Genomic DNA, 18,682 nt, shown 5'->3' on the forward strand with positions numbered 1-18,682 from the left:
AGCCAAGATGTCCATCGACAGATGAATGGATAAAGAAAATGTGGTGTATATATTCAATGGAATATTATGCATCCATCAAAAGGAATGAAATCTTGCCATTTGCAATGACGTGGATGGAACTGGAGGGTATTATGAGGAATTTGTTCTTATTTCTATTTAGAACTAAACACCATCAGTTTGCTTACAAATTTGTTTGTTTGCTTGTTTGTTTTTAAGCAGGGTCCATGCCCAACGTGGTGCTTGAACTCACGACACTGAGATCAGGAGTCACGTGCTCTCTGGACTGAGTCAGCCAGGGGCCCCGTTTCCAAGTCTTATATACAGATGTTTTTTTACTGTATCTGTTTTTGTTTACATATGTGTTTACCCACCTGCAAGCACCTTGAAGGAAGGCGCTGCCATGTATCCGGGTTCTCCATCGTCTCAACAGTAACTTGCATGGAACAAGCCTGTCGCACAGTAGGTACACCCCCAAAATGTTCATGAATGACCCACGATCCTTTTCTTCATGTAGCTTATACATTAATTTTAAAATGAGGAGCAATTTCTATTGGAAAATCAAGGGACTACAGACTTTTATTGAGGGGCCTTAGAAAATGTTAGCCAGCAGCCCACTCACATGATAGCAGATGCCCACCAATAACACTGCCCAGGGAGAATTCAACTTTTAAAAAAGTTCCATAAATGGGGCACCCGGAGGGCTCAGTCTGTTAAGCCACGGACTCTTGGTTTCAGCTCAGGTCATGATCTCAGGGTGGTGGGATCAAGCCCCACGTCGGGTTCCGAGCTCAGTGTGGAGTCTGCATCAGATTCTTTCACCCTCCTCTGCTGTTCCCTCCCCGCTTGTGCATGGTATCTATCTAATAAATAAAATCTTTAAAAAAAATTTTTTAGGGCGCCTGGGTGGCTCAGTTGGTTAAGCAACTGCCTTCGGCTCAGGTCATGATCCTGGAGTCCCTGGATCGAGTCCCGCATCGGGCTCCCTGCTCGGCAGGGAGCCTGCTTCTCCCTCTGACCCTCCCCCATCTCATGTGCTCTCTCTCTCTGTCTCAAATAAATAAATAAAATCTTTAAAAAAAAAATTTTTTTTTAAATAATGTTTAAAAAGTTCAATAAATGAATTTTGTGGAAATATTCAAATTCACCTGAAAGAGGTCTGACCAATAAAACATGACCATAACCAGATTAAAATCATTAGCATATACAAAGAAAGAATGTGTCCATCAGTAGCCAAGTTAGCAGCTTCCTTAGCAAACAAGAGATGGAATGCAAAGGTCCTGGGGAGAGCCGTTCTGTTCTGTTCAGTTTGGCAAGACTCTCCTTATTTGTGGGGATGAATGCTCTGGCTCTCTTACCAGAGGCCAATAAACACTGGATTCCTCTAATTAACCCCTATTGTTCATTTTCCATATTTACCAAGTAAACTTCCAGTTATGTTTTCACTCCCATGTAGGTCTGCCTTCTTGGAGAATCCACACTGTTAGGGATGACTTTAACATTCCTGTGTTTCTGACCTTCATATTTTTCATTATAAATCAATGAGTTATTTGGCGCTTAGACATCAGGCAAGTGGGCTACATTAATGTGGATGCATTGTTGAAAATTAATATGCTTTTTAATTGCTGATAAAAATCAGAGTTCTGAATTGGCAAAGCTGAGGATCAAAGGCTGGCTATGGTACATACACCAGGGAATACTTCTCCAACCAGAACTGACCCCACCTCCCCTGGCAGACAGTCGGCTCACTCCCAGGGCAACCTTAGAACAGCCATCCTGCCCTCATGCCATTTGAGAAATATTTATACATAGAGCACCTGCTGTATGCCAGACACTAGGATGCAAAGACAAAGAGGGAAGGGGCTACTCAGGTTTCCCAAGTGCTATGGTTTGACTAGTCCCGTTGTTCTTAGCCCTAAGAATCACTGATTATGACACCCTAAAATTTTGATGAAATCGAAACAAATCTTTCACGGAAAAATGCACAGAAACTGGTCTGTTTGCATTTAGTTTACTTTATAGCATTGAAAATCAATGCCTTTGACATATAATATAGGATGGGCTCAGGAATCAGACAGCTATGTGCTGAAATATTTGGCTTTATCATGTACTAGCTGTGTGACACTGGACAAATTACTTATTGTCTCCACGCCTCAGTTTGCTGATCTGTCAAAGGGAATATTAGTGCTCCCCTGATGGGACTGTTGAGAATTGTTAGACATTATGTTAGACATGAAGTGACAGCCCAGTCCCTAGTGTGTAGGAAGCAATGACTTACTGCTATTAATGTTATTATGCAAAATATTGTCTTCACTAATTTGAACACCAATAAAATCAAAGGCAACCTTAACTTTACTCAGTAGTAAATTCCAGTGAAAGGATGCTTTTGATTTGAATAAGAAGTTGGGTTATGTCAAAAAAAAAAAAATTAGGTTATATCATTTATGTCATCCACTTGATTTCACTTTTTTTTATGCCAATAAACACTGAAAACATTGGCTTACAGAGGTCAAAGAACATATACCCCAAGACTAAGTTGAATTCCTGCCTCATCCTCACCACTGTAAATTAATGGAATCATCTTTGGTTAGGTATATTGGTGAAGCTTTCTGGGGGTCAAAAAGGATGATTAATTCATGTTTTAATTTTAAAGTCATCAGAGCAGAAGTAACTTGCGATAGAATTCTATGGTGTTGTGGGGTATTGAAAATTTCTGTTTGTAGAGAAATTAATGAGACTTTCTCAGTGGGCTTCAGACCACAGAAAGTCCTTCTCCTCACTGGAAAGCTTACAGTGTTGCCTGCATTCTGTCTTCACTTCCTGAAATGGCGCTGAGCTATGAGTTGGTGGGTTCCTTTTAGCAGTATCCATAATACCCTCTGTAGAACCTTAAATCAAAAGATTTGCTTTAATCTCCCGGTCAGAAATATCTGTGATGTAACAAAACCAGGAAGGAACTCCTCTTAATTACATTGTTCTGAGAAATCTAGTCTCTCTCTCTCTTTCTCTCTGTGTCTCTCTCTCTTTAGAGCACACATACAACTTAAGCATGAAGTTCAATCACATACTTGAAGATGTATTCTTTGTAAAGTTAGTGGACTAAGTGTAACAGAGAAGAGCTTCCTACTCTGATCTCTTTTCTAGTCAAAATTTCTTGAAAAGGCTGAGGTCAGGACCAGGCTGTGATAGAGTTGATGACTTTCACAGCAGTAAACAAGACTCCTTTGAGAATTGCTGGCACAAATCAATTCCTGTTGTTGCTGAGGGCAATGAGTCATGACGACGCGTGGAGCGCCTTCAGCAAAGCCGCCCAACCAGGTATGTTACCGAGCCTGGAGAACCAAAGGCTCTGTCCGCACAAAGTGTTCCTTGGCAAAGACATTTTTTCGCCATTTGGAACATGACAATGGCTTGTCAAGTTTCCAAAAGGGGAGCAGAAAAATTGGAAGAGTGCTTGAACGGTACCAGTGTGAAATAAAGAATGATAATAAAGAGCTGGTTGAAATGAGAAGTATCAGCAGCTTCTTCCAGTTGTTTGCCTGTTGAATAAAAGTGGTTTAGGAGCCAGTTTAGTGACCTGTTTCCAGGTATTAGAAGAAAGATCAGTGATTATCGAGGGGATCATGCCTTTTGAAATTGGTATGCCTTCAGTTTTCTTCCTTTGCCCCAAGCAATAAACCATTTCAAATATTTCCAGGGTACATGGCTTCATTAAATTTTCTACAATTTTGGTTCTTTTGCTTGGCATAAAAAAACAGGGATGTTTTAAGTTTGCCCAACACGTGATGGACAAGCCCAATTTTGTTAAGGTTTGGCCTTTTAAAGTCAAACCTTTTTCTTATGAAATGATTTATCCAAGTCCAGACATTTGCCTTTAAAAATTACTTTAAATTCTAGCATATTTTAAACATATAAAAGTATAGAAAATAATATAACAAAGAGCCTAGGTCCTCTCCACCCCCCATTGAGATTTAACAAATGTTAATGATTTGCAACATTTATCTTAGATCTCTTTTATTTTTTATTTTATTTTTTAAAGATTTATTTATTTTAAAGAGGGAGAGAAAGAGCGGGGGGAGGGAGGGGAAGAGGGAGAGTGAGTTTTAAGCAGACTCCCTGCTGAGCAAGGAGCCTGAGGAAGGGCTTGATCTCACAACCCTGAGACCACGAACTGAGCAGAAACCAAGAGTTTGACGCTTAACGGACTGCGCCACCCAGGAGCCCCAGATCTCCTTTATTTTTAAAAAATTAAACATAAATAAAGCAAATTACAGTTCCTCTATCTTTTCCTTCCATCTGTCCTCAGAAGTCACTAATACGCTGAATTTGGTGTGTTTGTGTTTATATTATTCAAGTATGTATTTGTCAAATATATGCATATATTTATTTTTATTGTACATTTTAGAAATTTATATGAATAGTATATGTTACATATCCATTTGAAACTGGGTTTTAATGATGTTTCTGAAATGCTATAAATATTCTGTTGTACTAATAAACTGTAAATTTATATATTCACTTTCCTGCTAACTACAGGTACATCTCCACTTTGCCACTATGACATTAAGTGCTGCAGTGAAGAACCTTTATGTCCACGTGTCCCTGTGTTCATGTTAGAGTTTCTCTAGGGTAGATACCTGAGAGTACCATCACTGGGTTGTCAGGAAATCACATCTTCAATTCAGCCAGGTAAAAGGGGAAGTAGTGTGTTCCTTTACTCTCCACAACTCGGACACCAAATGTTGGGGGGCAGTGTGGCTCTCACACTAACCAGTTCTCCTACTCTCTGAACACAAACCAGATGTCCTACAATTCAATGATAACACTAACTACCTGGAATTAGTGCAGACTCCACAGGTCAGTGACCCAGTCCCATAAGACTGCAACAGTGAGTAAAGATTACTCTTCTAAGAATTTTGAGTGAACACCAAAGAAGAAAGGGGACATTGACCAGAATAGATCCCATAGTCAAGGGAAGGTTGTTTTTTTTTTTTTTTTTTAAGATTTTATTTATTTATTTATTTGAGAGAGAGAGAAACAGCATGAGAGGGGAGAGGGTCAGAGGGAGAAGCAGGAAGTCAAGTATCTGAGATGCTAAGAGATTGGATAGATTATCTTTGCCTGTTATCACTAAGAAGTGACATAAATAGGAGAAGAAGACAGTCAGCCAGGAGCTAAGATCCTCAGTGATTCAGAGTGGCTGGGAAGTTGGCTAGTGACCACAACAAAGAGGTTGCCCCTTCTAGGGGGTGGCAAGTGTAGTCGAAACAGAAGTGGGACTCGATCCCAGGACTCTGGGATCATGACCTGAGCCGAAGGCAGTCGCTTAACCAACTGAGCCACCCAGGCGCTCAAGGGAAGTTTTTTTTTTGCTTTAAGAGGGTATGATAGTCAGAATAACGGCCCCCAAAGCGTTTCCAGGGCCTAATCCCTAGAACCTGTGAGTATATTAAGTTATAGTAAAGGAGAATTAAGGTTGAAGATGGAATTAAGATTGCTATCAGCTAACTTTAAAATAGATTATCCTGGAATATGCAGGTACACCCAATCCATCGTATCCTATATACGTTGGATCCTTACAGGTGCAAAAGGGAGGCAGAAGAGAGAATCATAGGGATTTGTGATAAAGAAAGAAAGATACAGAGAGATACAACATTGCTTATTTTGAAAATGGGGGAAAAGGACCTGGAGCCAAGGGATGTGGGAGGTTCTAAAGGTTGGAAATGGCAAGGAAACAGATTCTTCCAGAAACCCTCCCGAAAGGAATGGAGCCCTGCCAGTCCCCTCATTTTTGAGGAGTGAGACCCAGGTGGGACATCTACTACAGAACTATACGATGATGAAGTTGTGTTGTTGAAGACGCTAGGTCTGTGAAAGTTTATTAGGGAAGTTTCTATTATATAGAAAACTAATAGAGAAGGGATAACTAGAGTTCATTTGTATGTTGAAGGGAATGATTTAATAGAGGAAGAGGAATTGATTATGCGCAAGAGGAGAGTATAGTGGCAGGAGCAAACCCCTGAAAAGGGAAAGACACAGATGGCAGAACTGCTTTTGAACTCCATCTTAAAGTAAGAAGGCAGAGAGTACATCCAGACGTAGGAAAGTGGGTAGAGCAGTCTCAGGAATATGAGGAGGTCCACTCTGATCAGTCCTACTTTAGTCACTGAAACAGGAAAGCAAGAAGTTCATCAACTGAGAGTGAGGGTGGGATGAGGAGTACTGAAGGTTTAAGGGACTGATGTGAACTAGTCATTTTGGAGCACAGAAGAACAAGCCTACGAGGACCGCAGGATTGCTAGACAGTATGGACTGTCCAGTTGAGACTATGGTCATACAGTTAAAGTAGGGTTAGAAGGCATGCCCTACTGTTTTTATTAATCTTATTTAGCTGAGCAGGTGCAGACACAGAGGAGGCTAATAACAATCAACTTGAGAATCTAACCTGAGTAAGGAATTTAGGACATGAAAAAATAGATAATGAAAAATCGGTGGATCAATAGAACAAAAAATGGTTTGGGGGGGTACCGGAGTAAGTGTGGTAGAGGAGTAGGAGGTAATGGTTGGGAAATGGGATGTTTAAACTGGGAATCTGGAGGTGCACTGCTGGTGATGACAAAGTTAAGGTACTAACTGTGGACATGTCTGACTAAAGAGGGATACAGAGGAAAAGATTATTGGAAGTCAAGTATCTGAGATGCTAAGAGATTGGATAGATTATCTTTGCCTGTTATCACTAAGAAGTGACATAAATAGGAGAAGAAGACAGTCAGCCAGGAGCTAAGATCCTCAGTGATTCAGAGTGGCTGGGAAGTTGGCTAGTGACCACAACAAAGAGGTTGCCCCTTCTAGGGGGTGGCAAGTGTAGTCGAAACAGAAGCTCTTTCCTATCTGGGATATATTTCATAATACAAGCTATAAAATTATAAATGCCGAGTATATTATTTTCTTTTTTGATGGGAATAGTATGAAATAGAATTTATCAGAGTTCCTGTGTGTATGGTACATTCATCTATATATTTGTACTGCAAATAGAGGATACATCTGTGTGTAAAGTCACCTATTTTGTGCATCAGTAAGTAATAATAAAATCAATAATAAAAATGCAGACAAAATAGTATTATAGAAATACATCAGAGTAAAATAATGAATAATTTAGGTTATTTTTCTGGATTTTGCAATGTTTATGGCATTTTTCAATTTGTTAACTCATAATTTTTAAAGCTGTCTTATTCTAAATATTTATTTTCTCATACATTCTTTTTCTTAAAGAAGGTTCTTAAGTTATACAAGCCTCAGATACCACAAAACCTAGGTCTTTCCTGGATAAGCCACAAATGTGGCCTAAGATTACCAGCAGTCAACTGAAAAAGGGAAAACTTACAAGCTATATAACACGTAGTTTTACTATGGTTAAAAAAACCCACAAAACCAGCAACAGAAGGAATATGCTGCTATTCTTTTTTTTTTTTCTTCCACAGACTGGGATTATAATGTGCATTTGGTTATGTAAACTGGTTTTTGCATTTTAATTGGATAAACCCTACTCCATATCTTTATTTGTTTGTCTGTTTTTTACTACTCCGTATCTTTAAATATCTATTTATAATATTGATTTTCATGCTTTTTTGACTCTGCCTACCATACGGGTTGAACTTCACATGCTGACAGTGGGGGCCCCCAACTCCCCCCCACAATTGAGACCAGTAGGTCACCAAACAACACTCACCTTTACATGAGGGCTTTTCTCTAATGTTTTTCTTTTTCTTTCTTTTTTAAAAAATCCTAATATCCCACTAACTCGATCACGGCCCATTAAGGGGTCATGATTGCAGTGTGAGAGGCTCTGTTTGATACCACTATTTTATTTTTATTTTTATTTATTGAAGTATAGTTGGTACATAATGTTATGTTAGTTTCAGGTGTACAATGTTGTGATTCACCAGTTCTATATATTATGCTGTGCTCACTGTGAGTGTAGCTATAGTCTATCGCTGTATAATGCTATTACAAAACCATGTAACTATTTTTAATATTAATGTCAGGCATTTTTCCTAGTTTTTATTATAATAGGAACGTTATGTAATATAATGTGCCACATCTTTATACACAGACTACAGAAAATACAATACATCTCATTGACTTCTTTCTAATAGTGTCAATTCAATAGGGACTTAGGATGTAATTCAATAAGGAGATGTAGAGGTCTCCACTTATCTGGCCTCATCACAGATTAGATTTCAAAGTATCTGGAAATCTGCAAAATGGATAGATTAGGCTTCCTGTTAAACATAACAGGCAGAACACACATGTTTACCTCTATTCCCTCAAGTAATTTTACTAAAACAAAAATAAAGTAATAAACCAGTCACAACAAAGAGGATGGGAGATGAGAACAAAATGTTGGAAGATGGAAGATGGGAAACAGACATTAGCAGAGCAGGGAAAGGTGACTTCCAACCACCTGCAAGAGACAAAGCTGACAAGAAGTAATCCTTTTTGTCCGGAAGAAAGCTCAGAAATTGGAGGCAGAAGCACGTACTTCTGAAAACAGAAGAAGGTGGTGAAAACAGAAGAATTAGTTGAAAATCTGTGTGAGGAACAGTTAGATTCTCAAGTCCCTTCTCTAAGGCCCAGGAGCAAGGAGGCTGTCTCTCCTGATGCTGCCAGAGAACCAGAAGTTCACACTCAGCAGTTGTTGAATTACCAGGAATACTGAGCATAGGTATGGGGTAAAACCTGCATATTGAGTAATGAGACTTCCCAAGTCTTCTTTCCCTACTTGGCACCTGAAAAGGTTGACAACTGGCAACACAGGCAGAAACTAAATTTCTCTCAGGGAAACTGTTCTGGACAAGAGAAAAGTCCCATAGATGCTGACATTTGACACACGCCTCCACAAAATGCCTGGGTCCAAACATCAGCCTCCTAAATGAGGACCATCAGTCCACAAGCTCTGCCTTTTCACAAAAGAGCATCCAGGCAGCTTTTCAGCACTACTGTCTTAAATATGAATGAATGGCAGACAGAGGACGAAATCCTCTAACCCAAAAGATGAAGACTAAAGCAATCAAAAAGAAAAAAAGGAACACATAGATAAGAGACAAAGTGCAGGACCAGCAGAATAAAGTTAAAAAAATTTCCTTAGGAAGAGAAAAGATGGTGAATCTGTGACGCAAGAACAGGATGATATGGAAAAAGAACACTTCGAGAATAAGAAACAAATCTTACCAAAAAAATGGTGGCAGAAACAGAAAACTTGATAGAAAGGTTGGCATATAAGATGAAGAAAATTTGGGGGAACCTGGGTGGCTCAGTTGGTTAAGCGGCTGCTTTCGGCTCAGGACATGATCCTGGGGTCCTGGGATCAAGCCCCACATCCGGCTCCCTGCTCAGCGGAGAGCCTGCTTCTCCCTCTCCCTCTGCCACGCCACTCTGCCTACTTGAGCTCTCTCTCTTTCTCTCTGTCAAATAAATGAATAAAATCTTAAAAAAAAAAAAAAAAGATGAAGAAAATTTCACTGAAAGTAGAAAAACATGCCAAAGAGATGGAAACTAGGAGAGAAAAGATTAAACATTAGAGAATGTTTAGAAGTCCAACATTTATTTAACAGAAGTTCTAGAGAGAACAGAGAAAATTGAAGAGAAGAATTACCAAAGGTATAGGATAAGGAAGTTTCCCAGCTAAAGGGCAGATGGCAGACTGAAAGGGCCCACTGAGTGCCAGTATAATAATGAGAAAAGGCTAAATCAGGGCAAATCCAAGATATTCCGGAAGATCTGGGTAAGAAGTTCCAGAAACTTCCAGAGAGAAAATACAAAGGAATCAGAATGCCATTGGTCTTCTCAGCATCAACTCTGGAAACTAGAAGACAGTATAGTGATCTTTTTTTTTCTTTTTTGTTAAGAGAGAAAGAGACAGAGTGTGTGTGGGGGGTGGGGGGGCAGAGGGAGAGGGAGAGAATCTCGTGCAGACTCCCTGATGAACATGGAGCCCTGCACAGGACTCCATCTCACGACCCTGAGATCATGACCTGAGCCAAAATCAAGAGTTGGATGGCCAACCAATTTGGCCACCAGGTACCCACGACACCTTTAAAATTATGAAGGAAAATGATTTCTAACCTAGAGTTCCATGCCCCACCAAACTGTTGAGTGTGAAGATAAATTAAAAATGTTTTCCAACATACAAGGTCTTCAAGAATATGAAATCCTATCTCCAGAATAAACTGAAGATGTACTCCACTGAAATGACAGGGGAAAAAAGGAAAGAGGACAATATGGGATTCAGGAAACAAGAGGTTTGCATAGGAAATGATTCCCAGGATGTTAGGGAAACATAATCCTAGGATGACCACAGAGCCATGAGTCTTAAAATCAACCCAGATCACATCCGGGGATGGAGGACTCCAAGAGAGATATCTCCAAGAAAAAGAAACAGAACTGATAGGTTACCTGACATGATTAATTACACTGGGAGGAGGAAAGTCTGGGTTTCAATTTGTGACTGCTATATGGAATATGATGAAATGGTTTTAAAAATCACAAGTTTTACCTGCTGAAGGAAAAGAAATAATTGTGTAAAAAGACAAAAGTTGTAAAAATGCAATCATAGTACACTGCATCGCTCAGCTGTGAACAATATTTGCATAGCTTAACACAACAAACATTAAATGTTTATTTAACAAAATTGTAATATAAATATAGCAGGAATTTAGGAATAAGAAAAGTATATGTGTAGTTAGTATAAGAGAGCTACATTTTCTTTTTCTCTATTAGAAAGTCAAAAAAGTATGTCTAAAAATGAAGAAATCAAGAAGGTGCTAAGGCTATTAAAATTAATATGATGATTTATATTAGCAGAAACAGATAAAAATTTTAAATTTTGGGTAGGGTTTTGGGAGTGGGAAGGCTAGGCAGGGGATTGTTGTCTTTTGTAATAATCCTTGCAGAACTAAAGTATTTACCTTCTAAGACTATGTACATGTATTATTTTGATTTTAGAGGGTGAATTGCTTATGTTCCAGAAATATTTGCATTGAAGGCACAATAGCTATTCCTCAATATCCTGTTAATTATTTCAACACGTACAAATCGGCTATTTCACATCATAGCTAATCTACTGCCTCGAAAACATGAAGTAAGACTTAACATTTAGAGTGAGTTTCATTCAGATATATTACAATGAATCTCTTTGTTAGCATCATCATATTTCCCTTTATTATTTAAGGGCAAGTGTATCACCAAAATTAGTTATTTTAGGGCTAGCTCAGTTCTCAACCGGGGAAGATTTTTCCCTCCAGGGAACATTTGGCAAAGTCACAACTGGGGGTTGGGGGCAACTACTGATATCTAGTGGCTACAAGCCAAGGATGCTGCTAAGCATCCTACAATGGACAGGACAAACCCCCAAGAATTACCAAGTCCCCAATGTCAACAGTGCCATGGTTGAGAAACAATGCTCTGAGTCTTTGAGGATTATTTCATCAGAATGCTAAACATAAAGATTGATGATACGCATTTTGTAATTTAGGACTGACTCAGCTAAATATCTTAGTGCAGTGCTGGAAGCAGTCTGGCTGTGAAATACATCTTTGGAAATGAGAATGGTAAGGCAAAGACAAAAGGTATAATAAATGATAACAATAATAATACACAGTGCTTTGTACCTCAATAATCTCTTTCATCCATAGTTCCTAGGGCATTTATAGACTAATAATAACTACTCTGGTTCTCATATACTACCTTTTATCCAAGGATCTCAGGCACCTTCACAACACTCTCACAATGTAGGAAGTATCATTATCCCCATTTATATGTAAGTAAACAGAGGCCCCAAAGTTAAGCAACTTGCCCAAAGCCACGGGAGTCAGTAGTAGCCAATTCCTGAGTCAGAGCCTATGAATACGAAGAGAACTAGTCCAAAAGTGCAGTGATAAATTTCTGTGGTGTAAGCGTTATTCTAGTTCATTCTGTCTATAATTTTCAAATTAATATTGTATATTCAGTACCTTTACTGTTTTGCCTGCCTTCTCTCCCTCCACACCCCTCCCCAACTTCTTAGAGACCAAAAACTGTTTGATATCCTATTAATAAAAGGATATTTACTGAGTGTCTTCCTTGAACCAAGCACACAGTGTCGATTCTTATGATAGCTTAAAAATATATGCTGTTATTGCTGATTTGATAGTAAAGAAAGCTGAGTTTCAGAGAATTTAAACACCCCGGAGATCTCTCAGCTACTTATGAACTTGTATTCAGGCACACTGTATCCTCTTTCCGCTGTATCCTGCAGCCCGTCCAGGAGAAAATCCTTTGGTAAGTTACAAAGCATTAATGTGAATCTATTTAATGCCCAACCCTCCTACTACCCCCTTAAAACTCAGAAAACAAAACACTCTAGTGAGTCTGTAATTGAGGAATTTCAGGTGGCACGCCCAGGATGGTACCAGCTAGGCTCAGCCTTTGAAACCAGTTCCCAAGGAAGGCCTTTAATTTTCTAAGGATTTTTGCAGAGCTCCCTCCCTGCTACCCACACGTTCACCCCAACAGCCAGACCCAAGACGGGAACTGTGTGACTTTCCCTCTGAGAAACAAATAGCATCTGAATCACTTTCTCCCAATCTCATTCTTGTGGCAGGCACACACTGACTGCTCACCCACCATGTGCCACCTGGGCAAAACAGGAATACTAAGTAGGTAGAAAGATTTATGTTAGGTAAGAGTGTGACTCAGGGCTCGCCTACTTTTTTTTTTTTTTTTACAAAGTGGTGACCTGGCAATTGTAGCCTGTGACCATGATGTGCCCTGGCACCACTTGTAATACAGTGAGGTCTGTCTCTTCAGGTGCATGATGGTGGCAGTTCACCCAGCCCTGATCTAGAAATGTTAGATGACTTGCATCTGAGGATAAGATATACCCTATGACACGTTTAAGGATAGAAAAAGAGAGTCAATCACCGCCCCAGGTCGCATCAAATCAGCATGAACACAGCTTTGGTGTCTTGGTAAGGAGCTTTACTGCTAAATTCACTCTGTAAAGAAGAGGTGTAGAGACAGGGTTAAAAGGACAATTACAAATAGGATTGGGATGCCAATGCAATACACTGTCAAAATGAGTTTTTAGTTTTCTCTTGCAAGCCTAAAATAGTAGTAAACCCTTGATAGTTCACTGATAATTTAAGCCCCTCCTTCTTTCAGCCCACCCTTTCACCCAGAACCCACAGGCTTTTCTCGGGGGTCTGGGTTTGTTTCGGTTTTTTTTTCTTCAACTCTTCTGTCTGCCAGCCTAGTACATCTGAAAAGGGGGCAGCGACCAGGAAAAGTGACGCGCGAGTGTTTTCCCATCCTGGCCAGTCAGGCCTGAATCATCACAACTTCATTGCATTTTCCCCCTCGGCCAGCAGCATTCGAGATTTTCCCTCGAAGAGTATGTCTTGTACTTAGAAGGAAGAGTGGTGGGAGACAGAGGGGCGGAGAACAGGAGCGGGGTGAAGGGCGTGGAGGGCTGCCCCGCTCGGAGTCAGAGTTGCCGCGGGGCCCGCCGCTGTGGGGCCCGCCGCTGTGGGGCCCGCCGCTGTGGGGGCCGCGAGCCCAGGAACGTGCGGTGGGACTGGCGGGCGCGGGGCGGGCTGCAGCGGCAGGCTGGACCAGGCGGCGCGCACCTGAGCGCCGGGGGCGGGGCGTCGGCGGGCACGACCCCCCCGCCCCCCAAGGCGCGCCGCGCCCCTCGCGCGGCGTCTCGGCCCTTTCCGCCCGCGCTTCGGCGCCGCTCGGCTCCCCTCCCGCCCCTCGCTCCCTCCCTCTTTCCCTCCCTCCTGGCCCGGCGGAGCCTTGAGCTCCGGCCGCGAGTTTGCTGCAGCTCCTTTCGCGCCGCCGCGTGGGTTCACCTGGGCGCCGACTCCCAGACCCGCGCCTGGCCCTCCAAAACACCTCTCAGGTAAGGGGCTGCTCCGGCCGCCCGCGCTCGACCCGCGCACCCGTCCTCCGGACGCGGCTGGACAGCTGGTGTCTGTACGCGTCCCGCCTCTTCAGTGAGCCGCCTAGGGGCTTCGCGCCTCACCCAGGAATGAAGGTGTTGGTGGCGGGGACCTTGGGCCGACGGGGGCCGGAGCGAGGGGCAGGAGATGCGACGGGCCGACAGGTGGCGGGGTCTGGCCCTGGTCCCCCGACCGCCGCAGGCGCAGACCCCGGTGGGGATGGGGCGGGCGGGCCGGGGGGTGGGGACAAGCCCTTTTCTCCTCCCCTCGAGGGGCGGCGATCGTGCAGGCCTGCCGTGTAGGTGCGACAGAGAAACTTTGCAGGGTGGGGACTCGGCAGCCACTTGCCAGCGGGGCCTGGTCAGCACGTTCTGCGGGGGCGGGGGGCTCCGAGGCGGGCGGCGGGGCAGACCCTCCGGCCGGGCGAGGACCTTAACGCTTCCCTTCCCCGCCCCCTTTTGTGTTTCGCCTCAGAGCCGCCGGCCGCCGGGGGAGCCCGGGCCGCCCCCGCGCTCCGGGGGTCGTTCCCTCACATCCTCCCGGCCTCGGGAAGGCAGAGGCGGCGGCGGCCGGAGCCGGGCGGGGCGGCCTGAGGTGAGAGCCCGGCCGGTCCCGCTGGGAATATGGCGACCGGTGGCTACCGGACCAGCAGCGGCAGCAGCGGCAGCACCACAGACTTCCTGGAGGAGTGGAAGGCGAAGCGCGAGAAGATGCGCGCCAAACAGAACCCCCCGGGCCCGGCCGCCCCGAGCGGGGGCGGCAGCGACGCGACCGGGAGGCCCCCAGCGGGGGCTCTGGGCACCTCGGCCGCCGCCGCGGCCAACGAGCTCAACAACAACCTCCCGGGCGGCGCGGCCGCACCTGCCGCCCCCGGCTCTGGGGGCGTGAACTGCGCGGTGGGCCCCGCGGCGCTGCCCCGGCCCGCCCCCGGCCCCCGGCGGCCCGAAGACGAGCCGCCCCCCACGGCCGCCGCCGCGGTCTCCGCCTCGGGGGCACCGCCGGCCCGGGGCGACGAGGAGGAGCGCGACGGCGCCCCGGAGAAGGGCAAGAGCTCGGGCCCCAGTGCCAGGAAAGGCAAGGGGCAAATCGAGAAGAGAAAGCTGCGGGAGAAGCGTCGCTCCACCGGCGTGGTCAACATCCCCACGGCAGAGGTGAGCGGGCGGGGGCCGCGGCGGGAGCTCCCCCGGTCCCCGGGCGGCGGAGTTTCCCCACGCTAGCCAGTACTTATCCTTTCGCCGAGTTAGGCAGGCGCAGAGGGTGATGGAGTTTTACTCTGAACAAATGCTTCCTGGGAAGTTCCCCAAACCCAAAGTAGGACACGTGCTTTTCAGGCTTCCTGGCTGAGGTCTCAGATTCAGGATCCTTCTTTATAGGACAACTGGTGGCTCCAAAACTTGTCCACCTAGGGTTGTTTGTTTTTGCTTAATCGGTTAGAAAAATTGATTAATGGTGATGACGACAAAGTTTAGTTTCCCACGTGTCTATCTGAAGTTACCAGATTGTTGATCTCTTTTCTCTTGACAGTGTTTAATAGCACCTGTAAAGAAACGTGGCCTTAGCACTATGCACCACAGCTTTATTTTTCAGTGTACCCAAGATGAGTATGTCTAAATAAGTATATCACTTTCATGTAGAAACCAGCTTTTGGGAACAGCGCTCCCCGCTCCCCAACACACACACACACACACACACACACACACACACACACACACACAATTCTGAGTGATATTAGGACAATAGGAACGTTGTAGTAATCCACAATTCTTTTTGTTAAGACGATCTTTACTTGTATTTAAGTATTTGGCTCTGTATATTTTGGAAAACAGTTGTGGTAGGGTTTTTGTTTTTGCTTTGTATTTTTGAGAGGTCTCAACATTCCTGCAGGCAGCAGCATCTTCCTATTAGAGTGAGTGGTGAAAATTTTTACTTAATGTGTAATCGCACCTATCTCTACCCTCAAAAAAAAAAAAAAAATCCTAAACAATTTTGGTTACGTTAATAGAAGCGCACTGGTTTTGGGAAGTGATTACGCAACCTTGTTTCACCCAAAGTAGTTGCATCTTTTTCTCATTGGCTCTTTAGGTTTTATTTTTTTATTTTTTAAATTTTTTTACTTGTGGCTTTCTAATTTATTCAACTTTGATAACCAGTAAATACTTAATAAGAATATACTAACTTTAATTGTGGTTCAAGTAAAAGCATTCACAGTAAGCTAGGGTGTATGTCAAACATACCCCACTTTTTAAGTGTTAATATGTTTTCCATACCTGGAAAATTACGGTTTGTCTTTGAAGGATATATTTTTATATGCATGTTGCAGACAGATTTTTATCAGCCAGCAAAACTGTCCTCTATGGTTTGCTACTTGCACAAAAGATCTGTTATTCATTAAATTGCTTTAAAAGGAATTCATGAGAGTGGTAATCAAATTTCTAGGTTTTTTTTTTTTTTTTTTTAAATATGAAGATTAAGGGGAAACTAAAGACAAGGCTTTGGAAAAGCTACATTCCTCAACTTTATTTTTAAAAGTAGCTGATGGTCCAAATAAAAGAATTAGTCATTTTCAATCTTTTCCTCATTGTTCATCTGACAGGGGTCTTATTTTGGGAAATATCTTGGCAGATGTTAAACTTCATTTTTTGTCTGGCTGCTTGTGCTAGAATTGTTACTTCTCAAGTACCTTTTTTGTTTTTGTTTTTAACAAGGGTAATGTTTACTGGGGGGAATAAGTGTGGTGTATCTTACGAGGTCCTAAGAAACATCCTTTGTTAATACTCCTGCTTTGGGTTAGAGAACATAGTGCTGAGAATGTAGATGACTCCCCACTACAATTGAGTCTAATACTCTGGAATGTTTTTCGTTTGGGTGTTGGCAAGTCCTAAATTTAATCTTCCTTAAAAACAAACAACCCAGGGTACCATTTTTTTGTCTGTGGAATTTGAACCTTTTTTATTGAATAGGGAATTGAGGACTGCTTTCTTTTTGTGGTAACTATGGCTCTATCTGTTGCTGTAGGACGCAACAAAACATGGTAATGTTTTACCGCAGTATCTAATTAGCAGGCATACTTCTTGAGGGCCTCCTCCTCATATTTTCATAAAAACAACTTAAGTCGTTCAGATTATTTTAATAGTGGTAAATATATGACACAAAACTTTAAAGGTGGGCCGTCTTTATATCTTTAGGTTGTTGTACGTTGTTTTTTTAGAATTGTGTGCCATTCATTTCTCTTAGTAGTTTCGGCATTGAGAATATCAGTTGCCGTGGAGTTTCTTGTGTAATGTAACTTAGTACTCCTGGTTTAAGAAGTCATATGATATTTTACAAAATTTTCAGGTTTGCAAATATCATAAAAACAGAAAATCACCAATCTGTCAATATTCAAGAGTGGACTTGTATTATTATTTAATGTTGAGAAAGCATCTTATTTTCAGGCAATATTCTCAACCAAGTTTATATTAGAAGAGTAGCATGACACATCACTGTGACTTTCATTAACTTATTTTACTAATTACAGAGTATTATAAAATTGTTGTAAAGAGATACCTGACAACAGCTAAAGATACCACAAACAACCAGAAGATAGTTTTAGTGAAGAAACAAGTCAAAAACTAAAAGTGGTAGATGGGGATGTGAAGCTGGAGCAGGGGGGGATACTGCTTCTGATAACCGTAAGAAAAAGTGCAAATATTCAGTTGTCGTGAGTGAGACAAACTTTAGTTCTCATTTACTGAGGTAAAGATTAAAAAAAAAAAATTTTTTTCTAAATTCTTATATTTTTTTGGGCAGTAGCCCAAATTGGATAATTTGGATGTCATATACCTCCTGCCAATAATTTTGGTATATGTTTATTAGATCTGTCAGATGTTTATTACATGTCTGTGTTCAAGGCACTATTGTAAGTGCTGTGGAAAAAACAAGGAGTAAGGCAGTGTATATTCTTAGGGAGCAGAACTGTAATCCAGGAGGAAGGATAAGGCATAATTATATGAAAAAATTTAAGTACTGAGTTAACAATTGAAAAGCTATCTTAACACCGCAAATTGTTTATTAGAAATATTTTGTGTTTAGGGGCGTCTGACTGACTCAGTTGGTGGAGCGTGGAACCCTTAATCTCGGGGTTGTAAGTTCAAGCCCCACGTTGGGTGTGGAGATTACTTTAAAAATCTTAAAAAAACATATATATATATTTTGTGTTTAGAGGAAAGAGATGATTGGGCTGTGAGAAGCTAGTGAGGATGAGGGTCTTGAGCTGAGACTTACATTTCTGTAGCTATATACTTATACATATATTCACACATACATGTATATATACCTGTTTGTATAATATTTTAAATACCAGAGTGCAGTGTTTCTTAATTGTGGTAGCTAATTAAAATCATGTGAGGATCTTAAAAAAGTGCTTTCGATGGAGAATACTTCCCCTCTCCCTCCCTGACCCCCTTTTGATTTAATGGGCCTGGGATGGATCCCAGGCATTAATATTTTGGTAAACTTCGCTTGTGATTCTACTGTGAGTCAGGGTTAAGAAATACTGGGCTGCAGTCTGGGGATACAGAAATGAATAGGACACAGGCTTGTCCACAGGGCCTCTCAAGTAATATACAGTGTTAAGTACAGCCTATTTCCTGAGTGGGGGATAGTTGAGGAAGGAGTCCTAGGCAGTATCACTCCTGTTTTCATAGTGCTTATGAAGTTACTGCCAT

At 42.3% G+C, this 18,682-nt stretch overlaps 1 protein-coding gene across 1 annotated transcript in view; it reads left to right on the forward strand.

Annotated features, from left to right (window-relative positions):
- Positions 1 to 13,819: 13,819 nt before the first annotated feature.
- Positions 13,820 to 18,682, forward strand: part of PAWR (pro-apoptotic WT1 regulator) — a 108,375-nt gene continuing 103,512 nt past the window's right edge. Inside the window, exons 1-2 of the mRNA XM_032393707.1 lie at positions 13,820 to 13,936; positions 14,451 to 15,127. Coding sequence (XP_032249598.1) covers positions 14,600 to 15,127 — 528 coding nt within the window. The 5' untranslated portion in view covers positions 13,820 to 13,936; positions 14,451 to 14,599. The remainder of the gene's footprint in view (positions 13,937 to 14,450; positions 15,128 to 18,682) is intronic.

This window comes from Phoca vitulina, unplaced genomic scaffold (genome assembly GCF_004348235.1).
Source record: "Phoca vitulina isolate PV1807 unplaced genomic scaffold, GSC_HSeal_1.0 scaffold76, whole genome shotgun sequence".
Lineage (NCBI taxonomy): Eukaryota > Metazoa > Chordata > Mammalia > Carnivora > Phocidae > Phoca > Phoca vitulina.